Source organism: Pocillopora damicornis, chromosome 3 (assembly GCF_964200805.1).
Source record: "Pocillopora damicornis chromosome 3, jaPocDami1.2, whole genome shotgun sequence".
Classification (NCBI taxonomy): domain Eukaryota; kingdom Metazoa; phylum Cnidaria; class Anthozoa; order Scleractinia; family Pocilloporidae; genus Pocillopora; species Pocillopora damicornis.
In genome coordinates, this window is record NC_142672.1 from 18,959,187 (window position 1) to 18,985,824 (window position 26,638).

General features: G+C 38.2%; 6 protein-coding genes across 6 annotated transcripts; 3 read left to right on the forward strand and 3 right to left on the reverse strand.

Moving 5' to 3' along the window:
- The first annotated feature begins 49 nt into the window (after nt 1–49).
- On the forward strand, nt 50–878 carry LOC149048673 (uncharacterized). Its single transcript, XM_089201376.1, has one exon. The coding sequence runs from the start codon at nt 50–52 to the stop codon at nt 725–727; it is 678 nt and encodes a 225-aa protein (XP_089057502.1). The 3' UTR covers nt 728–878.
- Nucleotides 879–2,232: 1,354 nt separating this feature from the next.
- Nucleotides 2,233–11,200, forward strand: LOC113664972 (synaptotagmin-5). Its single transcript, XM_089201370.1, has 6 exons — nt 2,233–2,838; nt 3,168–3,263; nt 6,113–6,362; nt 7,272–7,701; nt 8,956–9,076; nt 10,066–11,200. The coding sequence occupies exons 2-6, from the start codon at nt 3,179–3,181 to the stop codon at nt 10,374–10,376; spliced, it is 1,197 nt and encodes a 398-aa protein (XP_089057496.1). The 5' UTR covers nt 2,233–2,838; nt 3,168–3,178; the 3' UTR covers nt 10,377–11,200.
- LOC113665000 (uncharacterized) lies at nt 11,080–13,060 on the reverse strand. Its single transcript, XM_027180649.2, has one exon. The coding sequence runs from the start codon at nt 13,031–13,033 to the stop codon at nt 12,149–12,151; it is 885 nt and encodes a 294-aa protein (XP_027036450.2). The 5' UTR covers nt 13,034–13,060; the 3' UTR covers nt 11,080–12,148.
- A 24-nt stretch (nt 13,061–13,084) lies between these two features.
- LOC113665001 (small ribosomal subunit protein eS24) lies at nt 13,085–15,522 on the forward strand. Its single transcript, XM_027180651.2, has 5 exons — nt 13,085–13,111; nt 13,478–13,546; nt 14,142–14,351; nt 14,912–15,025; nt 15,453–15,522. Exons 1-5 carry the CDS (start codon nt 13,109–13,111, stop codon nt 15,453–15,455), a joined length of 399 nt encoding a protein of 132 aa, XP_027036452.1. The 5' UTR covers nt 13,085–13,108; the 3' UTR covers nt 15,456–15,522.
- Nucleotides 15,523–17,502: 1,980 nt separating this feature from the next.
- Nucleotides 17,503–22,367, reverse strand: LOC113665012 (acyl-coenzyme A amino acid N-acyltransferase 2). Its single transcript, XM_089201361.1, has 4 exons — nt 22,015–22,367; nt 21,100–21,571; nt 19,590–19,934; nt 17,503–19,021 (listed from the first exon to the last, which is right to left on the reverse strand). The coding sequence occupies exons 2-4, from the start codon at nt 21,281–21,283 to the stop codon at nt 18,234–18,236; spliced, it is 1,317 nt and encodes a 438-aa protein (XP_089057487.1). The 5' UTR covers nt 21,284–21,571; nt 22,015–22,367; the 3' UTR covers nt 17,503–18,233.
- Nucleotides 22,368–22,967: 600 nt separating this feature from the next.
- On the reverse strand, nt 22,968–26,211 carry LOC113665009 (acyl-coenzyme A thioesterase 1). Its single transcript, XM_027180659.2, has 2 exons — nt 25,472–26,211; nt 22,968–24,799 (listed from the first exon to the last, which is right to left on the reverse strand). The coding sequence occupies exons 1-2, from the start codon at nt 26,148–26,150 to the stop codon at nt 24,009–24,011; spliced, it is 1,470 nt and encodes a 489-aa protein (XP_027036460.2). The 5' UTR covers nt 26,151–26,211; the 3' UTR covers nt 22,968–24,008.
- Between the last annotated feature and the right edge of the window lie 427 nt (nt 26,212–26,638).

Genomic DNA, 26,638 nt, shown 5'->3' on the forward strand with positions numbered 1-26,638 from the left:
AAGACGCAAGTATCTGTGTCTTTGCATAGAAAGGCTATACAAGAACGTGATGGACATTAACCCCCAATTTGTAGATGATCTGCTGCTCGAAACGTTGCTCACAACAGTAGTGGAAAATTTGCACGCTGTTTCGCACCTTAAACACGAGACATTTACGGTAATTACATATGCCCAGGATTTTGGAACAATTTGCAAGGAATCTCTGAAGCGCACATTTAGATGGGCAGCAAAGTACTACACGCATGACAAATCCTACAATCCGGTACCTCAATCCGCCATGCCCCTTTCTGCTATAGCTACGATGACACCTTTGCCAAGTGAGGACATAACACCAGGTATGGAAGGACAGATCAAAGAGTGGCTAGAGAGTTACAGACCAGTACGCCAACGGACGGTTAGGAGTGAGACCACAAAAGATAAGGCTGGGGCCTTGCCGCCAGCTGTCTACGCCGTTCACCACACCGACGAGTCTGAAGAGAGGCTTCGATATCCTGAAGAAAACACTGTATCGTCAGCAAATGCACAACGCGTTGTCAGCATACAATTTGTGGACGAAGGGGATGTTACTGAGGTGTTTGAGGATCACAGAGAAGTACAAATCGATGAGTATGAGACAGATTCGGATGACGAGGAATCAGATTTTGAAGAACATCCAGAGGTTGTCAACAGAGCGTGTGTTACCCGATCCGGCAGGGCTGTTCGTGCATTTGTGCGTCTCGACATGTAAGAGGTACTAACAGTTAAAAAATCCATTTAACGGTGCAGATTGATACGTATGACAACCAAATTTTTGGCAAAAAAAAAGAGAAAAAAAAGAAACCTCGCAGAAAAGCCACGAGAGCCGTTGAATAATAAGTGTAGTGAGTTTTTGTGGACGTCTCGGAAAAAAGACTTCCGTAGCTTACAAATTAAAATTAGGTATCCCAGGGGCTAGAGTGGGTGTTTCATTCTTTGTAGAATTTACCTCTCTTGATTTACTTCGATGCCCCGTAGTCGACAGGAAACAAATTCACATCTATAATAAAAGCTTTGGTGAATTTTATCGGTATACTAGATTTGCAAACAAAAGTGGGGTAGATGAGCACGTTGCTAAATTAAAAAACAGCGTTAACGAGGTTTAAGTGAAAACAAATAATGAATTATTACAAGTATTACACTTCGTCTAGAGTTTAAAGTCCTAAAACTGGGCAACTTGCATAATAAATGTGAATAATTAACGTGTATTTTTAATTATTAACTGAGATTTACCGACAACCGACAAAGGTCAAAAATCTTAACCGACAACCGACAAAGTAATGAAATTTTAACCGACAACCGACAAAGTAATGAAATTTTAACCGACAACCGACATTTTGACCCCCCCATTCAGACCCTCTTTAAACTGCATGAGACTCCGTGTAATTGAGAATCTAGAGTAAATGTGTAGTTTGGTTCTCTTAAGACTTAAAAAACGCTTGAAGACATTGTTTTTTTAAAAAACAGGATAATCCTGTTACGCCCAATGAATCATTTTTCTGCAGTACATATCCTACATTTGCTTCCACCCTTACAGTTTTCGATATTGCTTCTCGCCGCCCATGCGGAAATATTCTAATCGCTCTTTCTGTAAAGCCAACATTTAAGATGCGTGGTAATTTTCGGGAAAATATTCACCCCATGATTCGATTCCCCCAAATTACAACAATACTCGTTGAGTTAAAACAGCATCTATTTTTTTAAATTTGTTAACAACATGAAATTTCGGCCGAGTGTTGCTTGCCAACTATCATAATCGCAAATCTGCAATATCTGAAAGAATCTTTTGAGCAATTACGTATACGTAAACAGCTCTCTAAACGTTCTCAATTGATATCAAGAAATATTATTTCTATTTGAGCTGAATTAGCCGTGAAACCTTTGTTGCGTTTCAGTACAAATCAGTCATCCCTCAATTTCACGATTAACAACTCAACGTAATTAAGGTTGACTTGGATAGGAAAAAAACCTTTTGTTTTCGTGTGATAACTTTGAGGATTTTTTCTATCGGGAGGTCTTAAATTGGCTTAAAAAAATTACGTTAAATCTGTAATTAGTTTTGAGGTTGTCACTTTAAACTTTGACCACTCGAACCCCGCATTTCCGCAAACGAATGAAAAAATCAATTTGAAACTTGAAAGTTCGCGTGTCTTAACAATTTCGTGGTTTTAATTCTCTCCAGCAGATTTTTCGGTTTCTCTCGAACCTGTGAGAAACTGCCATTGCGTTGGGTCACAGGCTTCTCTTAAAGCGAGGAAAACAAAATGGGGAAAAGTCGAGTCGAAACTGTTTCCTTTTTTTACTTGAAAATTTAGACAAAACTAGACTTTGATATTATCTGAACGTCACTATACCACCTAAATCACGCGAGTTCTACCATAACTAATATTTGGGCCGGAAAAGCAACAGCAGATTCCAACAAACGGTATCTTTCATTTTCGCCACCAACCCCGCGTTGAAACCACCACATTACCACGATACGTATTTTTTTCATTCCATAATTATATGGTCCCTGTTCGTCTGCTTGCATTACGCGAGTTGTGATATGAGCCTGCTCAAGCTATATTCATCTCTTAATAGTGACGTACATTCTTTTAAACTTCAAAATAATTCTTTATGAACATCAGATCAAGTGGTCAGAGTGTTGGAATAGAAATCTTTTCAAGAAAGCAATTAATCGTTTCGCTTGGTAGATTTTTCCGGAAATTTCACGGTTTTGCTGTTAAAGCAAACGGTTTCTACACCACTGTTATGGGAGAGACAGCCAGACTGGACGTTTTGTGGATGATTTTTGAGCCAATAACAGACTGAAGAATTTCCATGGTAAGTTTTTGAGTAAATATCGAGTAGAAATCCTCTCTCACAGAGATGTCTCGGAGCATTCAGTTTGCACAAGTTCCCTGATAGTTCAAAGATCGTAGCTGCCCTGTACTCTTCTTAAACTCGCTTATTTAGCGATATGACTTAGAAGTGAAAGAGGTATTTTTCCGTCGCTAACCGCAAAAACCTTGAGAATGAAAACAGTAATGAATAGCCACAAATCATAGTTTTCGCTGTTTTGCCGTCATACAGGGAGAGTTAACCTTGTCGAACGCAGAATGATAATTCTTTTCAAAGACTGTTATTTAAAATGTTTCTTCTTTTCTGTTTAGAAACCAGCACTATGAGAATTGCTGACAACTTCCCGCCATCAAAAAGTTCTGTTGCGACAGTTGACGCCGAAAACTCGACGTTCCATTTACAATGGGGTAAGCGATAGCAAATAGAAAACTCAAATCAATTATTGTTAAGTTGAGCGTTCGGGAAACAAAGTTAAGTTCGAAACGAGAACGTGATAGTCGAAATGAAAAGAAAAAAACCGAATATTTTTAGCTTCTGATGGGTGAATTTTGAGAGCTTATTTACGTAAATGGAGTCGGTAGAAATGGCGGGAGTTTGAAGAACAATACTCAACAAAAATTCGGAATTTTTAAGGAAGTACGGATGTCTATAGACGTTCGCGATCTAGAAGTGGAATAAATAAATTCTATTTCTGTTTTTCGTAAGAAGTTAACACCGATAAATAAAATCAACCAGAATCTAACGAGTTATTTTTATGTCTCACTTGAAAAATTGATCCTAGACCTCGTTAACGTTTCCGTGATTTTTTTGTTTTGTTTCGTTTTCTTACAAGTACTGTCACGATTTAAGTGTTAGAGTCCGAATCTGCAAGAGAACAATCTCTTCTGTATGTTTTTTTTTTGCTTTGATTTTCGTCGGGGAAATGGTCTAGCTAATATCAAGGCTCAGAAATGTCCAATATTCTAATATTAAACTTAAAATCACTTATCATCAAAGCGAAAGAAAAAAGACAAATCCCTTACACGACTTAATTTTGTTCTTATATCCGGTGAACAGAGAATAACAGCATTTTATAGCGGGTTCAATTCTTCTGAAGGTGCTAAAAGTACTTCGAACAGTGTTTCCGATATTGATGGAACTGAAAACCTTAATGTGGAAGCATCACGTTTAAAAGATAGCCTAAATTTCATTATTTGAATGACTGAAAGATAGGGGTACATGATAATAAGCGCAGATAATTTCTTTAATGAGAAGCGAAACGGAAAGCGCGGCCTAACATCTTTGCGTCTGACTCTGTATGAGCAGCATTAAGGTGCTGCTCGAGATAAAACAATGGCTTGATAAAATCATTAAGAACATCACAGCTAAACCAATAATCAAACTAATATTTTTCGAAACTATTTTTAGTCTTACATAACCCTTAGCGTCCGTACGGGACTATGCTTGGGAAAAAGTATCTGTCGTTATTTGGGTGACGAAGATATACCCTCTTTTCTCTATTTCTGAAACGAGTAAAAGTCTGGGGACGCCTTGACGCCAGTTGATATTCAACTCTTGTCTAATGGAGCGAAAGAATTTCCTCTGATCTCCTCACTATGTAACGAAAATGTAGAAAAATAAACCTTATAATGGAAAACCTTGTAACATTTTTACAATTTTCCTTTTATAAAGTTTCCTCATTTTGTCAGTTAAGAATATGTACGTCTGTGTCTTCCTCATTTTTTATCTCACACATCAAGAATTTTGAGAAGACAACAAATTTGTGGTACTCTTCTAATTGGTTTTGATATGGCTGGTTATTTTTTTTTATTTTTAGCTCGGCATTTCTAGCAGGTTCCTCGAACTCTTAAATGGCCTTTCTGCTTGATTTCATTTTTCATCCAGATGATCGAAATATCGATTCACCTGATGCAATATTGCATGAGCCTGGTATCGTTAAGAACCTCTGATTGTCATTTCTTCCAGTGATTCTTTAGTCATGACGGAGACCTCCCAAGAAAACATCTATCAAACAAAATAAAATCAGTTTACTTGTCCAACATTTCGCGAGTGCCTCGAAGTGTTTACCGTCTTAGACGGCGCCAGATCTCCTCTTTAGCTTAACATGTTTAGAAAGCTTTGAGAACAATCTAAATAGGGAAAACTGAGTAATGTTTTGAATGCTCTCTTGTTGTTGGCACGTAAGAGCTTTGCAAAGGAAGCTGATTAATACGGTCATCAAAATCAACGAGACATGGCAAGTGTCCTTTATAACCGGGTTTCCCTAAACTGAGTTACACATGCGCAAAACTAGGTTTCCCCTCTTGATTTCAGTCATCGTCACGCTTTAGTTGTCACAGCTTTCCTGGCCTTGGACAAAATCACAACCATTTGCATCGCTGGGGTTTTATGCTGTATTTAAATATCAAATCGTTATAACTTGGATAACTGAGAAGCACTTACTTGAAACTACCAGTACTGAAAAATACTCTCTTTTGTTGTAAGAAGCATTAATTCTGTTTTTGCAAACATAATTCTTAAATTCTGGTCGCCATTTCAGAGAGGGGTCTACACGGGAGTAGGAGAAACGTTTGGTAAAATGTAGGCAAAACTGCAGGTTAAAAGTAAGATAGTTATCTCACGTTGTTGCTATGCCAGGACGTATCCAAGGAGGCTCGATGTAGTTTCATCATCATTCACGACACTTTTCTTTTTATATTTCATTTTTTACGGAACAATATAACCGTGACTCTTCGGTAAAGTCACCAGAGTAACACTAAATCCTTTCAGAAACGTATCCACTTTTTTATTAGAAACACCTGCATTGTAGGATGATTAAAAAATACCCTGCATCTTAACTTTTTTTTTAATTTTTTTAACTTGACTTCAAGACAAACTTTTTTTTGCTGATTCGAGAATTTTTTGAGAACGTTTGATGTTGCTATAGTATATTTCACTTAGAAACGTTTATCACAAATTCTTATGTAATGATAAAGAAAGAAGGGGAAGAGAAAAAAGGGAAATATAGAATGACTGGGATAGCTCAAATACATAAAAAAAAAATCGGTGTCAGAAGAAATGAAACCCTTTTGAGCAACCTAAATACATTTTGGCAATGCCTCATTCTCTCACTGGATATGATATAAAAATATATATGTGCTTTTAGGGAAAAAGTGTAATTTTGGAGGCCGGATCCGCCTGTCGATTATATTAGTCACGGGTATTAATTAAAGCTGCCGACAAATTTTAATCTTTGTCATATATTTTTTCTTCACAGCTTTCATTGTCGCAGCTGTTTGCGGTGGGTTGCTGTTTAGCATGCTCGTGGTTCTTCTTGTGTGGCGATCGCGTGTCCGGTGTAAAAGTTGCCCTAATGAAAACAACAACCTGCCCGAGAGAACAATATCACGCGTGTCTTTTAAAATCCCACAGCCTAAAATCGAACCGATCCTCATTCCCACGCAGTCACGATATCCACAGAAAGAAAATGACGAGTTTGAACCATTCCTAGATCCTGAGATTTACAGGTAATAATTGCAGACCATTATGAAAAAAACATTCTCTGTAACAGTCGACGATATTAACTCAAGTGGTTCTCGTGATATCCAGAATTATCAAAGTCTTTAAGGTCAATATCAGCCTGTGTCTCGGACCTATTCATTTGGGCAAAACGTGTCACGTCATTTTGCCAAGTTGTGCACAAGCCGTGTCACGATAAGTTTCCTGTGTAATGTCATATTACAATCAAGTCGCGTGACGCAATGTCACCTGATGCTGTACATTGCCACGGATTGTGTCCCCTTTGTTGTCATATAATGATCCTTGAACTAAAAATTAGAGGTACTGCCTTTTTAAAATATTTTTATGTGTGTATCGGAAGCACAATTTTAATCAGCGAGATAAAGTGTGGTGTCGTATTGTATCATCGTGTGTCATATCATATCTTATTAAATGGACTGGAGTGTTTTACCGTGAACTAAAACACTTGCAGAATCAATTCGACCCCCACATCCGGGAACTGAGTGGCGTATTTCTTGTATTTGAAACGAGTGGTCATATCGAGCGATGACGTCACGATTCCCGCCTTTGGGCAGCAGGCCTTTAGTTTGTATTAATACCCTGTATTTGTGTTAAAGCCAGCTTTTCAATCTTTACCATGTATATTTATTGTCCATAATAAATGGAAACAGTGATCACTCGTTAGCTCTAGATATGAATTTTATGTTCCCGTGGCTAGAACAATATTTCACCAGGTCGCTGCGCTCACTCGTGAGATATTGTTCTTGCCACTCAAACATTAAATTCATATCTTCTCGTCACCGTGTAATATCCTCTACATTTGTTATCGCATTAGTTATTTCATGGTATCATGTTATTTCTTACATTTTATATCAACCTCCTGTAAGCCTTTCGTTATTGATTTTTCTTGTTTTCAGAGAAGAAGTGACAGGGGAAGGATCGCCATTCCAAGGCTCAGCTAGACTCTGTTTCTCTCTATCTTACGACAAATTCAGCGAGGAGCTCAAAGTCTGTCTCATTCGAGCCACTCGTTTAACACCAATCGGAGAAAACGTCACGGTTACACCATACGTAAAGATATTTCTTCTTCCAGACAAAAAGCGAAAAGCTCAGTCAAGAGTGCTGCGCAGAACATCCAATCCACAGTTCCATGAAGACTTTGTTTTTATGGTTTCACCGGTAGATCTACCAAACAGAACTCTTGAATTTACAGTCTGTGAATTCGATCGATTTTCCCGTCAGCAGGTTATCGGTCACGTGAGATATCCTTTAAGAGATGTGAATGATTTGAACTCAGTACAAGGGACAGGAGAGATCTGGGTTGATATCAACAATGAGGATCTAAAGGTTTGTGAATGCTGACACCGAACCGACTGAGCTCATAATGCGTCGACTAATTTTAAGTTTCAAAATCCTCATCTAAGGTACCACCCCCACCCCCGGGGCATCTGAACTTTTGAAGATTGGTTCATTCATCTTCCCGCCCCTTGGGCCCAAATTGTGTTCTTACGCCCCACCCAAGTGCCAGATTTGACGATCAATTTTTTTTTTTTTGAAAGTAAAGATCAGTGAAATAGAATTTATACTCAATTACTTCACCAGCAATTGATTTGACTATGCAAGCTTTAAAGCCTAGACCATATAGACCTTTTCTTCTGAGCCATACGCTCGCGAAAGTAAGCTATTTATCTTTAAACACTTTCTTATCAAAATATAAAACACGCATGTTCCGCTGGAAAGACTTGGCACTCCCGGGCAAGGTTGAAATTCCCCAAATGCCAGTGGGGGGATGTCTAAGCTTCAAATTGATTGGCCCATAGATGACGATTTTTCCACCTGTGATGATTATAACAAAGAAGTATCAATTTGGAATTCTGACCGTCTTTGGCAAACGCTTCAGATCTTCCAGTTTTTAGCAAAATAAGAACCATTTTAGTTTGAACAAGTTTTTTTACCTCTGAGAAAAGAAAGAAATACGAATTTTACGATTCATAGTCTAACCTCGCGCCTAGGTCTCGCTCGTGTTTTTGAAATTGCCAAGGGAGGTGTGGGTAAGGTACTTGACATTGTTAGCCTTTTTCATCCTAACATTAGAATGCATATTCTTCATACTGTTCTCTATACATTTCCTAAGATGTTGACAAGGAGAATTTGTGTCACAATCAAGAGTTTCTTAAATTGGTGATCATTTACTTTAATCCATGACCTAAACATATGATTGAAGGGTTATACTGTAAGGGAAAATTCAGAGCAAGATTCTCTTATGGGTTAAAGGGTTAATACGTTGGTTATCGGTTTCATTTTCAATCATTTCGTGAACAGAGGGTGTAGTGCGCTTCAAACATTTGTTCCTCGACTAATCTGGCATTTCACCCTACGTTAATGAAGAAATTACATCTCGTGAAAGAATAAAAATAAATTGTGCATGCATAGCGCAATGCAGTCATTCAGCGCATTTTTCAGGGAAAGTCATTTCTGAGATAAAAAACCTCTCGGTCAACTATTATCAGTTCCTGACGAATAATAAACACTTCCCATAGATTAAAATCTAGTTTGCTTATGGTGTGAGAATTCATTTCGTACTTTTTGTTTCTCTTACAGAGTGGAGTAGATAAAGGAGAACTACTGTTTTCTCTGCAGTATCTACCTACCTCATGTAGACTTACAGTAGCTGTCCTCAAAGCTAAAGAATTAAAATTGAACGGAGAAGACACAGATTTGGGTAAGTTCTGTGACGAAGATCCGAAAATGTGGGCGAAAACCAGCTGGCAATCAAAGCTTTCTTTAATTTCTTCCTCTAATATCTTCACGCATGCATCAAATTTGAGCAAATATATGACTGTAAATAAATGAAAATCATATGTGTGAACTGCGGTTGAAGGATTGAATATGGAAGCGATCCTCGCAGCTATGAGCCATGAACGTACGGGATTTGAACCAATGCAATAATGGTGCAGCGCTCTACCAACTAAGCTAGTAAGCCAACTGGGAGCTGGTCGTTATATTGCTTCCAAATAGACCCTAGAGGTGAATAAATGACTGTAAATGTATGAGAATAATATATGCGAACTGCGGTTGAAGAAACGAATGAACACTAATCAAGTAACAATAAAAAAAGGCCTGAAAAAAATTCAGGCTCGTATGGATTTGCACCTATGACCTTTGCGATACTGATGCATAACTGCGAGGATAGCTTCCATATTCGTTTGAGTAAATTTGTTATCTAACGAGCAATGCTGCCTTCAGAAACTCCTCACTTGACTCTGATGATGACTTCTATCACAAGATGCAACAGAAAAATGTGAAATTACGCTCTTATACACAAAATGGGCAAATATTTTCAAACTCGGATTGGTACCAGTAGCGAAGTTAAGGTGCACCTACCGCTCCCCTAGCCCAATATTAACCCTGAGTTGTTATCAGTTGACTGTTGTTGGGTGAGGGGGAGGGGTAGGTGTGCAGTTTCTCAGATACGGACATTGATCCAAAATTCAATCATGCAACTTTTGATGTCTCTTTGCAAGCCGACAATACAATAGTCTGAGAGTATTTGCATTATTTTGTTAACAGTTTCAGAGCTTCATTGTGAATCGTGTGGGAGCTACGTTCGCTCGACTCCTGTCGTTTGGCGTTCGAGCGAACGAAGCTTCAAAACTGTCGGTTGTCTGTGCGAAAAACGGCACTCTGATGAGAAATGATATCAATTTTCAGATCCATATGTCAAAGTGTCCATGATAATGGGAGGAAAACCTTTGAAAAAACGGAAAACAATTGTTAAGAAGAGGACAGTATTTCCGGTTTACAACGAAGCTTTTGTATTCTCCATTCTCCCGTCTTGCCTCGATCGCGTGAGCTTCATGTTATCAGTTTACACTGTACCGAGGCTTGGAGGATCCAAGAAGCTGATTGGCCGAGCAGTTGTAGGACCATACATGTACTCGACTGGTCAAGGGCTGTCTCACTGGAATGATATGATCGCTTCACCTCGAAACCCCATAGCACAATGGCATACACTCATATGAGATGTTCATAAATGAGTAATTATCATTCTCAGTGTGCAAGCGTGCGCGGATCCAGATTGAACCCAGTGTTCTGCAGTAATCAGGTTTTAGACAGTGAATATATGACAGAAGTAAGGTTTTGATATTTATTGCACAGTAAACTGGAAATAGTGCCTTTTGCTTTCCAATTTCATTAAATGTTTGTAGGTCCTATGGATGAAACTGTTGAGCTTACAGACGAAAGAGCTTGAAATGAATTTGGATAAAAAAAAAATCCAAATTTTTGCTAGAAGGTGGTCTTTTCTTCTTGTTGTACGGGGTTGTTGTAGTTCAAAGTTCGGAAAATGGTATTATGGTCTATTGTTAACTCATTCTTCAGAATTTTTAGTTAGAAAACAGCAAGGAGAAATAAAACATGCAGACACTTAAAAAGATTTAAATATTAAAGACAAAAAACAGGTTTACACTAAATATTTTAAAATAGCAACATCTTGATAGTCTTACTGGGCAGTTTAATTCTAGAGATCTCCTTTGTAAATCTTTGAAATATGTTATACATACCTAGGGTAGCGTGTTTCACAGTGTTTCAGCAATTGGTTTGGTTGTATTTTCTAGAAAATTTTGGACACTACAATTTCAGATGGCAACTGAAATTGACAGTCAAATTGCTGAAAAAATCATCAAGAGAAACAATTTTATGACCATCAATTGGTTCTCAATTTAGTATGTTGGTTCTTCAGTATATTACGTTTTATTCCTGATGTAAATAAAATAAGCAATATATTCTATATTAATACATTTATATTATTTTACTTGTGCTAGAGGGAATGAAATTACCATAAAAAGGAAAATCTCTTTGGTTTTATTTAAAGTCACAAAAAGATCAAACAACAAAAACAATTGAAAGAAAGTTTGAAAGGGTGGTTACAGTAATTTAAAGAACTGGTAAAAGAGGAGAGATTGGAAAATATTAGGAGAGTTCAATATCACCCTTCGTCAACAACCTAGGAACAAGAATGTAGGAATGTACAGAGTTACAGAAAAAGTACTTAAAAAATTCTAGGAAAAAAATTAAGAAATGATGCTTGCTTTTTTTCCCCTTTCTAAACTTGCACATGGTTTATGCACCTGGCTGACCATAACCTTTCTAGGGCAATTTAACCTCTTGACCCCTAACAGTGACTTACATCTAATTTCTCCTTACAATATCACCCCTGAATCAAACATGAGGGTCACAAGAATAAAGGAACAGATCAGCAACCAAAGAAGCTCTTGACTGTTAGACAAATTCTCTTTGTCAGCACCATGGGAAATGTATAGAGAACAGTATGGAGAATATGCATACAGATTTTAGGGTGTAAAAAGGTAAAACAAAGTTCCTTCCAAATGTCTTGTCTTACTAAATGTCTCAACCACTAACACAGTATTTAGTTAATAACCCCCTTCATTCAGCTGATATGATGGCTGATAACATCCGTGGCTGAGATAGTCTAAAAAAGATAAATATTTGGCCAAGAAGAAAAGAACCACCATTGCCTATAATTCTCACTGTGGATAACTCATGCCAACTAACCCAATATGGTGTAATTTTTTTTCCATTAAAGAAGATATTTTCCTCAGTTTTCACATTGTTTATTAAGGTAATTTAAGAGGCATTCAGGAAAAGCAAAATTCAGGGGAAAAGGGGAATACTTTTTGAAAACAAATATTGAAAAACATGTTGTCAGACATCATTCAGGATACAGTTAGGATTTTGAATGTTGTAACAAAGTTTAAAGTTAACCCCTAAGCTTTCATAATATAATTGCAAAGTTGTTATGGTTTCCACCTTTCCGTAAGACCTTCTTTGGGAATGATTTGACCTTAGCATGGCCAGTTTTTCTGAACATGAAGAAACTCAATTTTCTGCTCTTATGGCGGGCACATGCTTTAAACCCAAGACTTTCCATCATAGATACAAAAAGATCGTCATTTAAGTATCTTGAATTGTTCAAACAAGGAAGAGGGAGAACAATAAACAGATATCCTTGGTCCATTATGAGCTGTTGACATTTTCGAAGCATCTGCCCTCGTCTACGTACGTCACCTTCAAAGTTGATCACCAAACTTAAGACAACAACATCATACAGTTCGTTGCCTTCAAGTTTAAGAAAATCTGCCTTCACAACAGCGTCACTCCGCGGATTTAAATCAATAGATGTACACTGAATCCATTTTTGGTGCTTTCTATAGTTATTGTCAAGAGCACCAACATCAAGTAACCTTATTTTTGCCTCTGTGGCTTTAGTTGTGATAGAGTTTACTTTACAAACATCAAAATCTCTTATCTGCTTCAGTATCCATTTTGCTGAGTTAAAACTCCCATGACGAGCCTCTCCAAGTTTCGATGCCTTTTGGTAAGCATTTATACCACCAAGCTTTTCTTTCTTCGCTTCGAGATTCGCAATTTGAATTGACCTATCTTTCATTTGAATTGAGGTATTCCTCCGTAGAGAGTCGATTTTCTTGTTCAAAGCATGGTATTCATTTATAATTCTTCGGTCTTTTCTTGAATTGATCTCCACCACTGGCTTCTTCGGTACCTTCTTCTTTTTCCTAGCTTTTGATTTTTTGACCTTCCTCTCTGTTTCACAGCGTTTGCTTGAGGCAAAAGATACAGCACTAGCAACGTCCGCCATATTTGATGAGAAAGGCCAGGCTACGAAGCAAATCGTGGCCTCTCTTTCGTTCTCTTTAATGTCTGCCTGAGCAAAATGGTGAGTTTGAAGCGAAGTGAGGAGAGCAATCCTCTCAATACTAATGCATCCGTCCATTTCTGAAGTTAAAACGAAATGTAATGAATAAATAAATACTTATATAATAATTCCGGAGGTCTTTTCTGAAATTTCTTGCGGGAAAACGTCATTTACAGTGTTGTTGAAGTTCGTTAACATCATTGTGGAAGATGCTGAACACACCAGTAGTGGAGGCCCAGAAGTTGCTCATTTCCTCTCAATGTACAATATGACTCCATGTTTATTCGTATAAGTCTAAGCAAATTTCGAATAAAATGTATCATAGAGGAAAATACCCTGTTATCGTGAATTAAACCGATGAACAGTTCATGTTTTTGTATGTTATAGAGCGACGGTACAGCAACAATCAGAACGAGAAAGTTCCTTACTAACCGCCTGCTTCAACGGAAGCAAATGGTAATTCATACCCTTAATGTTATATTTTATTGCCTTGTTGTAGCTTTAATGTGGCTCTTTCCTCAGAATCCTTTGATAAGATCCGGGGGAAATATCTCTTCTTCGTGTAAAGGAGGTCTGTTTTTTACCCGACTTTTCTGTGGCTTTTTAGTGTTGTATCAGTGTATTAGTGTGCCAATTTTGTCCTATTCCAATAATAATTGTATGTACGTGGTAGAGCGTAGATGTAGGTAATGTCCTCATAACTCTTCTCTTATTCTATGTTAATGAAAAATTTTTTTGCCAGAATAAGAGCAGAATTTTTGGTTTAAGATCTTTGTTTGACATATCCTGTAGGGATATTCCTTGTTCTGTAGTCCCGAGTTGTTATCAAAGTTCTGCTTCTAAACTAATAGACTCTATGTTGCTGTACATTTGTAATAACATCAAAAAGAGGTAAGTAAAAAAGTGGTACACAAGACAGAGGGGAGTGTGTCACTGATGTTCTTACCAGATTTTGACATCTTCTGTGATCTAGTTACTTTCTTTCTACATCAAGCTGTTTAAAGCACATGTGTGAACTGATGCAAAACATGCTGATTTGTTCGATTCACAGGTGGTAGATATTCTTCACCCTGGAAGACCAAATGTCTCAAAGGCTGAAGTCCGTGAAAAGTTGGCCAAAGTGTATAAAACCACCCCAGATGTAATTTTCTGTTTTGGTTTTAAAACTGCTTATGGCGGTGGCAGGAGTACTGGTTTTGCTTTGATATACGACTCCCTGGATTTTGCTAAGAAGTTTGAACCAAAGTACCGCCTGACTAGAGTGAGTTAAAGTACATTTACATGAAATTAAGCCCATAATTCATGTCAACTCTAAGAGTAGTTTGTACACTTGTGCAAACATTGTTACTCAGTTAAAGACAGTGTTATATTGCTGTCAGACTTAAGATCCAAACTTCCAATTACCTGGTATTGTCTAATTGTTAATAAACAAAGAGGGTAAGTTTCTGAAGAAACTGTGGTGCTACGTCTGTGGGGGAGTATAACAAGATAATGTTGGTTTTATCAACTGAGTTGATAATGTAAATTGCCACTGTAAAGAGTTCCAAAGCTGATGCTTTGAGCATTAGCCCCTCATTGCTTGCTCTGATGGAGAGCTAACGCTTGAAATGTCAGCTTTGAAAATCTTTATGGTGGCCAATTTACATTATCAACTCAGCTGATAAAACCAGAATTAGCAAAACTTGTCAGGAAAAAATTGCTGAATGGCAAAAGTACCCTAGGAATATTGTTATACTCTAACCTCTGAAACTTTGAATCAAAATTTTGATTTGGGCTGTTATGTTTTGCTGACCATTTTAATTTCTTTCATCACCTGTCCAGCATGGACTTTATGAAAAGCCAAAGTCATCACGCAAACAGCGAAAGGAAAAGAAGAACAGAATGAAGAAGGTTCGTGGAACAAAGAAGGCTAAAGTTGGTGCTACAGGAAAGAAGGTTAGTCCAGTTGTTTTATTTATTCATTGTCAAATTTTTATTTTGTTTCATTCATGGAGGACTGCATTGGCTCTGCTTAATAATATGCCCTGAGAATGATCTTGAGAATTCACTGCACCCTCTCAGCAAATCACCCTTAAAAGGAAACGGTAAAAAATAAAAGTGATCATGTTTATCTTGGTTCTGTTTTTTGGATGTGAGGTTATCTTAGTTCATGAGTAGTGATCAATTGATATAAGGAAGGAAAATGGTTCCTTTACTTGTCATTTTTTTGTTTCTTAATCAAAATGAAAATAATTACAAGGTTGGATAGCTAATACTTTCATGGGGAAGGATATTCATGGGATTATTTCATTTCAAACTTAACTGTGTGAGAAAACAATTATACTGTCAGTCATTCATATTTTGTTTCTCTTTTCCTTTTCAGTAAAATGGTCAGCTGTCTTTCAACTTCCAATGCTCAGTAGTTGTATCATTAAAATGTAAAGTGATTCAAACTTGACTCTTGTCTTTTGTTACTCAACAAAGTAGCTGACTTTTAAATATACGCAAGAGTGACTCATTGCTTGCAAAAAGCAAATCTCTTTTTGGAAAAAGGGGGGGGGGGAGGAAAGTGATGGTGAAGGTAATGAGTAAAAAATAGAAATTTGCAAAGTTGTCTTTTTATAGACCTAAATGTTTGAAAACTTCTATCCTTTGTCCTTAAAGAACTCTTGTAAATGTCCAGTAATTGTTCAATTACACACTATAGACACAACCAGCATGAGCTAAGTTTTAGTCTCTTGCTTAGTTGAAGCAAGAGGAAGAGCTTATGCCTCACTTTCTTCTGCCAGACCTATAATGTTGTTTTTGCATTGCCTCTTTTTTGTTCACTTCTGCTTATTAAGACCCTGACAAGCTACACCAGCAAACTTATTAGTAGCCATTTAGTCCCAATACTAGTTGTTGATACTGTGTGACCAGAGAATTGTCTTGTCTTCCAGAAATGTTTGGAAGAGGTCAATTTCTAATCTTTCTTGGAAGAGTTAACCCTTTGACCCCTGAGATACTAGTATCTAATTTCTGCTTATAATATAACCCACAATGCACATTAAGTTCATGAGAATAAAAGAAAAGATCATCCTGTTTCCTTACACGGAACTGGTTAAATCACAAACCGCATAATATCAAGCCAAGCTTTAATAACTATTCGATCTAAAAGAAATACATTTATAATTAGCAATCAGAACAAACGCAAGTCAAGCCTTAATCTTGTAGCTAAATTAGAAATCTTTAATGCAAACTTACTTCTGTGGTGGGTTGTTACGACAGTCTCACTTTACAGGTTAGCAGATTCTCCAGGTGGATTTAGAAACAAAAAATTATAACAAAATAACTTCTTTCTCACTTTGATTCCAGTGAAAAACTGACTCGAAACATAATAATCTAACACTTTTAAATCAATCCATGGAATTAATGATAATCACGATTCTTGTCATTAAATAAATCTATCAACAAGAGGCAAAGCCTATTTGATAAACGAAACACACCCTTGAAAGAAGCTCTTTATTTTAACACAAATTCTCCTTGTCAGCATCTTCGGAAATGTATGAAGACCAGTATGGAGAATATGCATACTGATGTTGGGGTGTAAAGGGGTCGAGGGAATCTGTTAGAAGAGTAGCTGTTGAAAGAGAGAGGCATTCTATTTGTTGGATAATCCATTATCTGATAGTCTTGTGTAGTTTATTTTAATTAGTTTCACTTCTTAAATTAGTTTGTGCAAACAATACACCATACCTTGTATTCATAGCAATGCAACAGACTCATTTGCCTTTTTCTTACCCAGACGCTATCAAGGTTTTCGCTGCCCCCTTCTTTGATTACCTTTACTGGCTGGGAGCAAGGTGCAGGCAACCACATGTTCATGTTTCATTTTCCAGTACTAGTATCCAAAGTAAAAGCTCAGATTGACTGAGTCTGGTATGCAAAGTTTATGAACTTTGTTTGAAGCAACTGGTCAATGCCTCAAAAAAAATTATGGAAGGACAAATGTGTCTTTTTTAGAATAGTTTTTGCACTGAGTCTTGGCATACAGTTAAGAAACACCTGTGGTAGAAACTTAGGAAAAAAAAGTCAAATGTAAGCAATCAAACCTGCAAATTAATGTTTATGCCCTTCTCAATTATTATGCTATGAGCTATACCTGTACACTTGAAGTTGAAGCACTTAGTCCACTTTGGTTATTCATTACCAAACATATATTTGGAAATAGTTTAAGTGTAAACCTTGTTCAAGCCTTGTACCCTAACCACATCCTGATGGGACAAACATTCAAGTGATTAAAAAAATGTCAAAGTCAAGCCTTATACCCTAACCACATCCTTATGGGACAAACATTCAAGTGATTAAAAAAATGTCACAGTCAAGCCTTATACCCTAACCACATCCTTATGGGACAAACATTCAAGTGGTTAAAAAAATGTCAAAGCCTGGCATCAGAATGTTATATCTTTTTATTTGTCTTTCTCTACCTTTCTTTAAAAACTACATTATCAATTAGCAGTGTCATTAGTAGTTACTTGACCAAGCAAAATTATGATTCAACTACTTCCCTTTAAGAGGGCTGACTAAGTGTGCAGATAAGTGGATTTGCCTTGGACACCATGGATTGGGAATATGCATGAAATAAAATTTAACAGATTTGCGGGTATTAAAATCACAAAGGATTGCAGAGACTGAAAACTTTTGGCCTAAATTCAAAATTATGATAATGTGGGTCCAAGATTAAGTATTAAATTACCACAGATGGTGGATTTACATACTCTTTTCACCCTCCTTTAAAGCAGGTCTTAAGCAAACTTGTGTTATTTTTTATTGTTCTGATTCTAAGTATTTCAATACCAATAACAGTAAAAAAGAAAACAACAAAAGCACAACCTCAGCTGCAAAGAGAAGGTACAAATTAAAAAAGGCTAAGGAGAACAATAACTCTGCTACTAAATTTACAAAATTTACTAGATTTCTTAGCTATCATCTAAATTACAATATTAAATTATCAAATTTCTTGCAGTATGAGAACAGCAAATACAACAACAAAATATACAGGTTAAAAATGCTGCCTTCCCATGCTATGTGTATGTTTCATGAAGAGGTCTGTCCTCTTCGTGAAATTCTATGATTAATACCAGTTGTAATTTATTCCTAATCATTCATTCCTCAAACATTTTTAAAGATGACTTTTACAGCTCTGCCCAAGATTCTTCATGAAAAACTCCCTTATTTTCTGCCAAGAGTCCTCTTGAGCTTTTGCATGGTCATGTGTATTTCCTCCCCACACAAAGTTTGCCTTAAGAACCTTGTGGTAGGATGCAAAACAATGTGGTGCATATGGAGGTTCAATTAGGTGACCTGTGCCCGGATAACTCAACACAGAACACAAATCACCCTTGCTGCAGGAATTCATCCGTGTACAAATTTCTTGTGCCATTTCAACTGCTGCCAAATCTAGATCATCTTCTCCACAAATGATCAACATGGGACAATCAATTTTCTCCACTGGGATCATGCAGGAAGGTTCAAATTGGTTAAAATCATCAACTGGGATGCAGTCTCGCAAGATTAATGCCCCATCTGAGGTCATAATAGCTTTCGAGCTATCATAGTACATCCCTGATAACTGACCCCTAACCTTAAATGCCGAGGCTGAGATTACTAAAGAAGTAGAAATTGGCACAATTGCTTTCACAATATCTGTTCTGTTTGCAGCCATCATTAAAGTTATTTCTGCTCCTTTTGACACACCCATGACACCAATTCCTTGTTGTACAACAGCAGGATGTTTCACAAGCCAGTCAGCCGCTTCCTCAAAGTATTCCAGCTCACAGAATGGAAGATACTTTGGTAGGTCATCATATGCAAAATATGCCAGTGAGAGGACGGCAAACCCATGTGATGCCAGAAGGGAGGCTTTGAATTCTATCAAGCCTCCTGCTGTTCCAAACATATCAATGACTCCTAATTAACAAAAAACAAACCAGAGTTAGTGTCTACTCTCCTTGTTCATTTGCGAGTAGCTTAGGATCAGAAAAAATCTGGTTGTTTGAAAAGCTAGCCTACAGTCCCATACAAATGAAAATGGAATATTCCCTATTCCTTTTAAAATAAAGTGGCTTTGACTTAACCTGTGACCCTAAAATCCCTAAGAGTGACTAGCATCTTATTTCTCCTCACAAAAGCAGCCTCGAATCACACCTTAAGGTCACAAGAATAAGGAAAATCATCACTAACAGAAGAAATCCCTGAATGTTCGACAGATTCACCCTGTTTGCACACTAGCAAATGTATAGAGAACAGTATGGAGAATATGCATACTGGTATTGAGGTGTAAAGGATAAACGTGCTGGAATAACAAAGAGTTTATCTTGTACAAAGGCACAACCCCAAATTATAGAAAGTATAAGCAAATAAACATTGAGGATTGTGAGGGATGAGTGCATTTACAATGGTTGCAAAGCACTGACTTAACATTTTTCAAAATGTAAAAGCTGTGACAAGACCACTTTTCTTCATCAAAGACACTGACCTGGGAATGTTCCACTTCCTGGAGGTAGGAACAAAGTTCCACGTATCCTCCCTTCTCTTACAGGAATTCTCTTTACTCCTTCAGCCATGTACCACTTCTCTAATACTGAGCTCACAATTGGCTGCAAACTGTTTCTTGCTAAACTATTCACAAATCTATCCTTTGGAGACAGATGTCCATCAAAGCAGTTCAGTTGAATTGAGTAAGGTTTTGTGACATCTTTCTTTGCAAGTCTCAGTCCTTTTCTCTGACCAGGAGCCTGTGTCATGCTCCACAGGAATCCCATTTGTTCAATTCCAATGTAGGAACCACCATGTGAAGCATCAGTTGAGTTATCAATTTTTCCTTAGGAATAAAATTAAAGTGGTTAAAGAATTTTTAAAAAAGATAAGTTCTGATGTAATAGTAGAGCTTCAAGTAATTCAAGATGCTAGTAAAAAATAGCGCAAAGGAAAAATTAACTGAGTCACATACTGAATACTCTAGATTGGTAATAAACCTTTCATTTTTGTTAAAGTGGCAAACTCACATACTACTAATGTACAATTTTCAGTTGAGTGTGACACGATCTAAGGAAGTTTAGTAACCTTGTTTTAACATCAAAACTGAGTTGTTGTGACAGGTAACTGGCTCTGTTTCCAGTGAAAACCTGTTGTTTGACTTCTTTTAGAGTGCTTTTACATTTGTCAGTTGGTGACTCATGACTCTTCCAGATCAGTTACCACTGGAGATGAGTTTTAAGGTCAAAAGCCCATCACCAAACTTTTTCTGCACCTCACTGTACTGATAATTGTAATAGTACATTGTCTTCAGTTAGTTTACATAAAGCAACAAACTGCATCTTCCACTAGTTTATTAACAGAACAACCAACTTTAGATGTTTGTGCAACACTTGAAAGCCAAACTGAAGGCTAGTGATTTACTCCTCTTTGTAACATCCAGAGAGGGTTTAAGTTGTTGATTCCAAATGGCACTATTCTGAAGCTGTTATTCTTGTAAAACTGAACTTGTTCTCCACATGTCTGGAAACTGCATAATTCTCAAGCTTGTCTGGCAAATATCTAGAGCCCCCCCCCCCCTCCCCCTCAGACCTGATGTCCTTCCACATTTTGTCAATGTACTATAAAAAAAAATTGTATCAGCTGCCAAAATTTGAAATTTTAATGCAAGGAGAATACAATTCTTTTCAAACATTTAAAGTTATAAGAAGGGGATAAGTTTCCAGAGAAACTGTGGTAATGCGCTGGTGTGAAGGACAAGATAATTTGGTTTTATCATCTCAGATGAAAAATGTAAATTGGCCGCCGTAAAGAGTTTTTAAGCGGACTTTTCGAACGTTCACCCTTCATTACAGCAAATGGATTTGGGTAAAGTTAAGGTTAGGGATTCGCTCTGACGAAGGACTAGCTGAAGTACACTTACAAAATACCATATATTTGTCATGTTTGTCTGTCAACCACTTGAAAAGGAATCTTTCCCACACTTCAAGTGCCTATAGCATATTTCTTACCGTCTTTGTCAGCTACATAATGTGCATGAGATTCGAATATTTCATTCGCATCACCCACAACTGAGGCATGTAATGTAACAGCTTGGCCAGCTTCAAGTCCAGATAAGCATATCTTGACCTTACGGTCCATAAGTGACACACGAGGATTAACGTGGATGTTTGGAGTCACGCCAGGATTCGACATTACCGAAATACAGCGTTGAATTACCTTGCTGCAAGTTTTAAACTTCCTAAAGAAAAGAGAATATCCAACGAGCTGTAAATGACCAGGGGGAAGAAATCATCACTTCCCCTTGAATTTCCTAATGATGGTGCTGCGGTCAGCAGGCATAGGATGAATAGGAATATGTTGTTTATGCTGCATGGAAATATTTGCTTTCATTTTCTCACAAGTCATTCGCATCACCCACAACGAGGGGGGTATTGGGGCTTATTAGAAACCGCAAAACTGCATAAAAAAATCATCCAAAACCTAAAAAACAAACAAAAAAATTCGATCAAAACCGGAAAACCGCATGCAAAACTGTCAAACCGATACATTTTCTCATCCTTGTTATTAAAACCCGGATCGATCCGATACAGCGGTGACAGGTGGAGCATACAGAGTAAACTACACCAATTTCATTACAGGATTTATGAATGCCATGGACTTGGCATTCGTATCTTCTGTATCTGCTTAAATTAACAGCTGCTCTTTCGACGACCTCAAGCGTGGTCTCTACGGACTCAGCAGCTGGTAATGGAGCCTAGTCAAATTCAGGAAATTCGCCCTAAAGTCCTCTATAGGATTGCAATTTTGCAGTCGCAAAAGCTATAGTTCTGGAAAGGTTCATCGAAATCCATTTGCGAATTAAGACCTGAAATTTTGGAGATTCTATTGGAATATTGAATCAAGCAGTCACATGTGGCCTGTACCTTGGTCACCAACTTCGTGGTGGCGTTGATAAAGAAACCCTGGCAATGTTCCGTGCTTAACCCTGCAATATTTCAGTTGGTTTGTCACGCATTCGTCTCGATAATGTTTGCGTTTAGCTGCTATTCGAGGTCAATGGAGGCGCGTAATTGCCGCTCAGATCGAAGAAAAACCGGAACCCGCAAATAGGTCAAATAGGGAAAAAAATCTTTGGTCTTAATAACGCATCACGGGTCCGCGTCACGTAGAAACCCTTTGCTCCAAGAAGGGAAGTCGCGCGACACGGTAAGAATACTTGAATTCACGGATGCATATCTCATGACAAAAGCTGAAGAGTTATGAGGGTCTCGAAGAGGTTTTTCGGAATTCGGGATTAGGCTTATTTAAAATCCGAGATCCGGGAATTTAAAGTAAGAAGGGAGCGAGATGCGGGATTGCTATTATGAACGGGATACGGGAATCGGCGATTGTCCAATAGTTACAAACTTTGTTAGTCCGCTCCACGAACTTTTTTTCTTGCGCAGGACATAATTGTCCCACTTACGTTCCCTTGGGGTGAAAATTATTTTGTTCATATTCATATACTCACGAAGATATTCGAGAGTTTGAAAGTAATCACTCTCTAGAATACTGTCACGAGGTCCGAATTGGGAAACAAATGTGCATGCTAACAAAGTCTATTCAGGCGAAGAAAGACAAAAAATGTATATCCGAGCCTGCAAATTGTTCGAGCCACAAGTAAGTAGGCTCCCCGTCTAGGTTTGTAATTTTCATTTATGACTTGTTAACTCTATCACTGATCAGACATGAATAACGTTATCACATTTTCCAAAATCTCTTGCACTTAAAGAGTCTGAGCCAGTGATACATGGAGGCGTATTGGTCAGCGTTCTGATGCGAAGTGTTCATAAGTGTAGTGGTGTGACGGTGTGTTATGACATTAATATACCAAAGGTTCCAAACCTCGATATTTTATTACAATAAATAACGGATGAAGGTTATGACAAAAACCATGGATATGGATCGGAGATTCGAAATCTGTAAAGTAATGCGTTAACAAATTAGTTTCAGTTCATATCGATAATATCAAAAGAAGTCAAGATAAATATTTACCCATTGGTTCTAGGTGTCCATAGCACTGTCTAGCGATAGAAAATCTTAACAATTATATCTGTTACGTCATCAAATTATAATGCGCAAAGAAATTAGAATTTTGCGCAATACAAGTGGTTTGCAGCCTATACTTACCGACTGCAGTCTAGCAAATAAAAAAAGACGCTGATTAATATCAGCGAGTCCGCGATGTGACATGAATATTGGTCGGAGGATTTTTTGGTGCAACAGCTGTCACTTTAACATCTAAATGTGGATGTTCGCTATGCAACAATGCACTGGTGGAGTTAAATGATTGCTTTGAAGGCTTATTACGTTTAGGACCAAATATTATTACATTTAGGACTTAATTACATCTAGAACCAAATGTTATTACATTTAGGACTTTATTACATTTAAGACAGTTATTACATTTAGGCCTTCAACAGGTATGTGGTATGTGCTAAACAGAGTACATCTGCTGATTCTCTTTTGTACGCCTATTTCTTAATCAGAACAGAAAGTTGCGGTTTAGTACATCCATATTGCCCGATATAATTTTAAACTTTTCCAGAGGGTAGGATGAAATGACGAGCCTTGCATTTTAGTTGCTTTTAAATGTTCTAAATCATCAGTTATCGACACCTAATGACTCTACACATTTACGAATTGCTCAACAACAACGAAAAAAGAAACTCTTGTACTGCGTCGGCAGGCGTATGAAACAATAAATTGATAATCGACAAGACATTATAATCTCTTGTTAGCGATCTTTCGTTAATTAAACATCGCTACGGCGGTTTACGTTCCGTTATCAAGTAGAGTTGATAATCAATCGAATGAAATCAGGTTTCAGCGTCCATGCAAATTGGCCCAGAATCCACCTAGAGAACTAAATGTTGAACTACAAACGACTTTTCTTATTCTTCAATGACAGGTTATTGGCGAAGAAGTTTAAGATATGTTTCCAGGAATCTTCTTGGGCGAATGCTTGTTGTCGTGGTTCACCGCCCCATTCCACACACATCCCAAACGACTTATGATAGGAAAGATGACACGTGGGTGTGTAAGGAGGCTCAATCAAATGTCCCGTTCCGGGATAAGTATGGATTGTACAACGCGATCCTTTTCCGTATTTATGCAATCTGGAACGGATTTTGCGTGCCATTTCCTGTGCCCTCCAATTCTGGTCATCAGCCCCGCATATAAGCAATATATCCCCCTGAATTTTCTCGACTGCGATGGTAGCGGCACGTCTCGGACCATCAGTCGCATCCGGCGGGTATGATTCTTTAAAGATCATAGCTCCATTTTCTGACAGCTTGACGAGATCCGGTTCAAATTTAAGGAAGGCCAACGGCTCTCCTTTATATTTCAGCGGAAAAGCTATGAGAGCATGCGCAGGAGAGATACCCACAACCGCAGTTACTTCTTTCCGATGTGTTGCTAAAATAAGAGCTAACTCCGAACCTTTAGAAACGCCCATCACTCCCAGACCACAGGACATGACGTCAGGATGCGCCAGCATCCAATCACAGGCCTCGAAGAAGTACTCCAACTCAAGTTCTGTTGGTACCTTTGGCAAGTCATCGTACGCGAAGTAGGCCAGGGCTAGGGCTACAAAGCCATGAGAGGCCAAAAGGGAGGCCTTGAACTCTACTAAACCTCCAATCGTGCCGAACAAGTCAATGATACCTAGAAAGATAGAGAAAGAGAGAGCAAGAGAGGGTGACAGGGTATTATGGTATCCCCCGCAACCGTTTTCATTATTGCTACAAGAACTGGCAGGAGGATGTATACAAAACAATTTCTTGCAACTCCCACTTCCCCTCCCCCCCGCCCTTCTTTCGTGGAAGCTTGACTGTTGGAATAAGTCGGTTAAGTCGGGCAGCGAATGTTTTTTCTGTAACCCGTCAGTCATATTCACTTTTATGAAAGAGCCATCTGCACCGATTAAACATCAGAATTTTTCCTGGTACCACGCAAAATTAAGAAGCAATTTCTATCTCTAACATGCGAACAGCGCTATCTCTGTATCATAGGACGATCATTTGTTGGAAGCATAAAATTTACCTGACCCTCTCTTGGTGTAAGTCGTTGAGACCCGAGTCTTTTTTTCGATTCTGTTTAATTGCCACCTAGTTGCGATGACCTTTCGTAACGTAATTTTGTGGGTATGATGTCCTATGAAGCCATCGTTTTAATATGTCACGCAACGATCCTTTCCCTAAGAGCTGTGTAATGCCCTAAAGAAGGCCTACGCGGGAATTCCTTTAAAAGATCTTTCTTAGAAGATAGAGAAGGCTATAAACAACAACAACAACAACAACAACAACAAAACATAAACAGGCAGTCTCTTCAACTCACCACGGAACGGTCCTTTTCCAGGAGGTAAAAACAAAGTACCTCGCAACCTTCCATTCCTAACAGGAATTCTTCGCACACCACATGTCATGTAACACCTCTCAAATGTCACGCTACGGATCGGCTGCAGTTCCTTCACTTCTTTGCAGGCAAAATCCTCAACATGGCCATTAAATAAGTGGAGGTGAACGTAATAAGGTTTTGTGACGTCTTTCTTGCTTAGCCGTTGCCCTTTCCTCTGTCCAGGTAAAAGTTTCATGCTCCACAGTAGACCCATAGAATCGACACCGGTGTATGTTCCCGATAACGATGGAGTTTCCGCAATACAAACCCTTCCTGCTCCATCCGCGATAAAATGGCCGTAAGATTCGAATTCTTCTTTGGAATCTCCAGTTAGTTTTGCCTTCAATGTTATGCGCTGTCTTGGAGTGAGACCTCTAACGACGATGCTGATCTTTTCATCGATTAAAGATCGCATGGGGTACACAACTAAATCGGGATTGAGTTGCGATTGACATTCGGTAATGTTTGAGTCAAAGGCATCCGAATCAACAGTCTGAGTGATAATTTCCGGCTGGTTTGAAGTTTCTAAACTATTCAAGCTTTCCATGACGTTTGGTTCATTCCTTTGAGATATTAGAGGGTGAAATCGAGGAAAAAATGATTGTGAAAGTTTTGTCATATGACTAACACGAGACTTCGAAGTGGATGCAAGTTTTTGCAATTACGTCACGGTCGATATTGAAACCGAATATCTTCCGATACACAAATGATAGACAGTCGATAATCGGTAATCAATCAATCTTTGAAAAGCGTATCGCTCAAATATCGGAAGTTTGAACAATAAGCCGTTTTGTTTCCGTTTATTCAAACGGGAGAAGCGTGACCAAGGAAGGTGTGAGCCGCGTAAGGGCATGGGGCAAAAATAAAAGCAATAGGCGAAGAAGGAAGAGAAAGGACGAATTATTAGGGACTATTCATTGTTTATGGCGGGGAGGGAAATATTTAGGGGGGGGATCACGTGGTTTTCAGGGGGAGACATTGGGAATTAGCCGTCACCAACAGAGTATAAAGGAGGGACTATAGCACCTTGACTGCCAATTATACTGTAAATGCCAATGAGGGGAAGGGGGGGGGGGGGGAGATAAGAATATTATAGAATCTTATGGG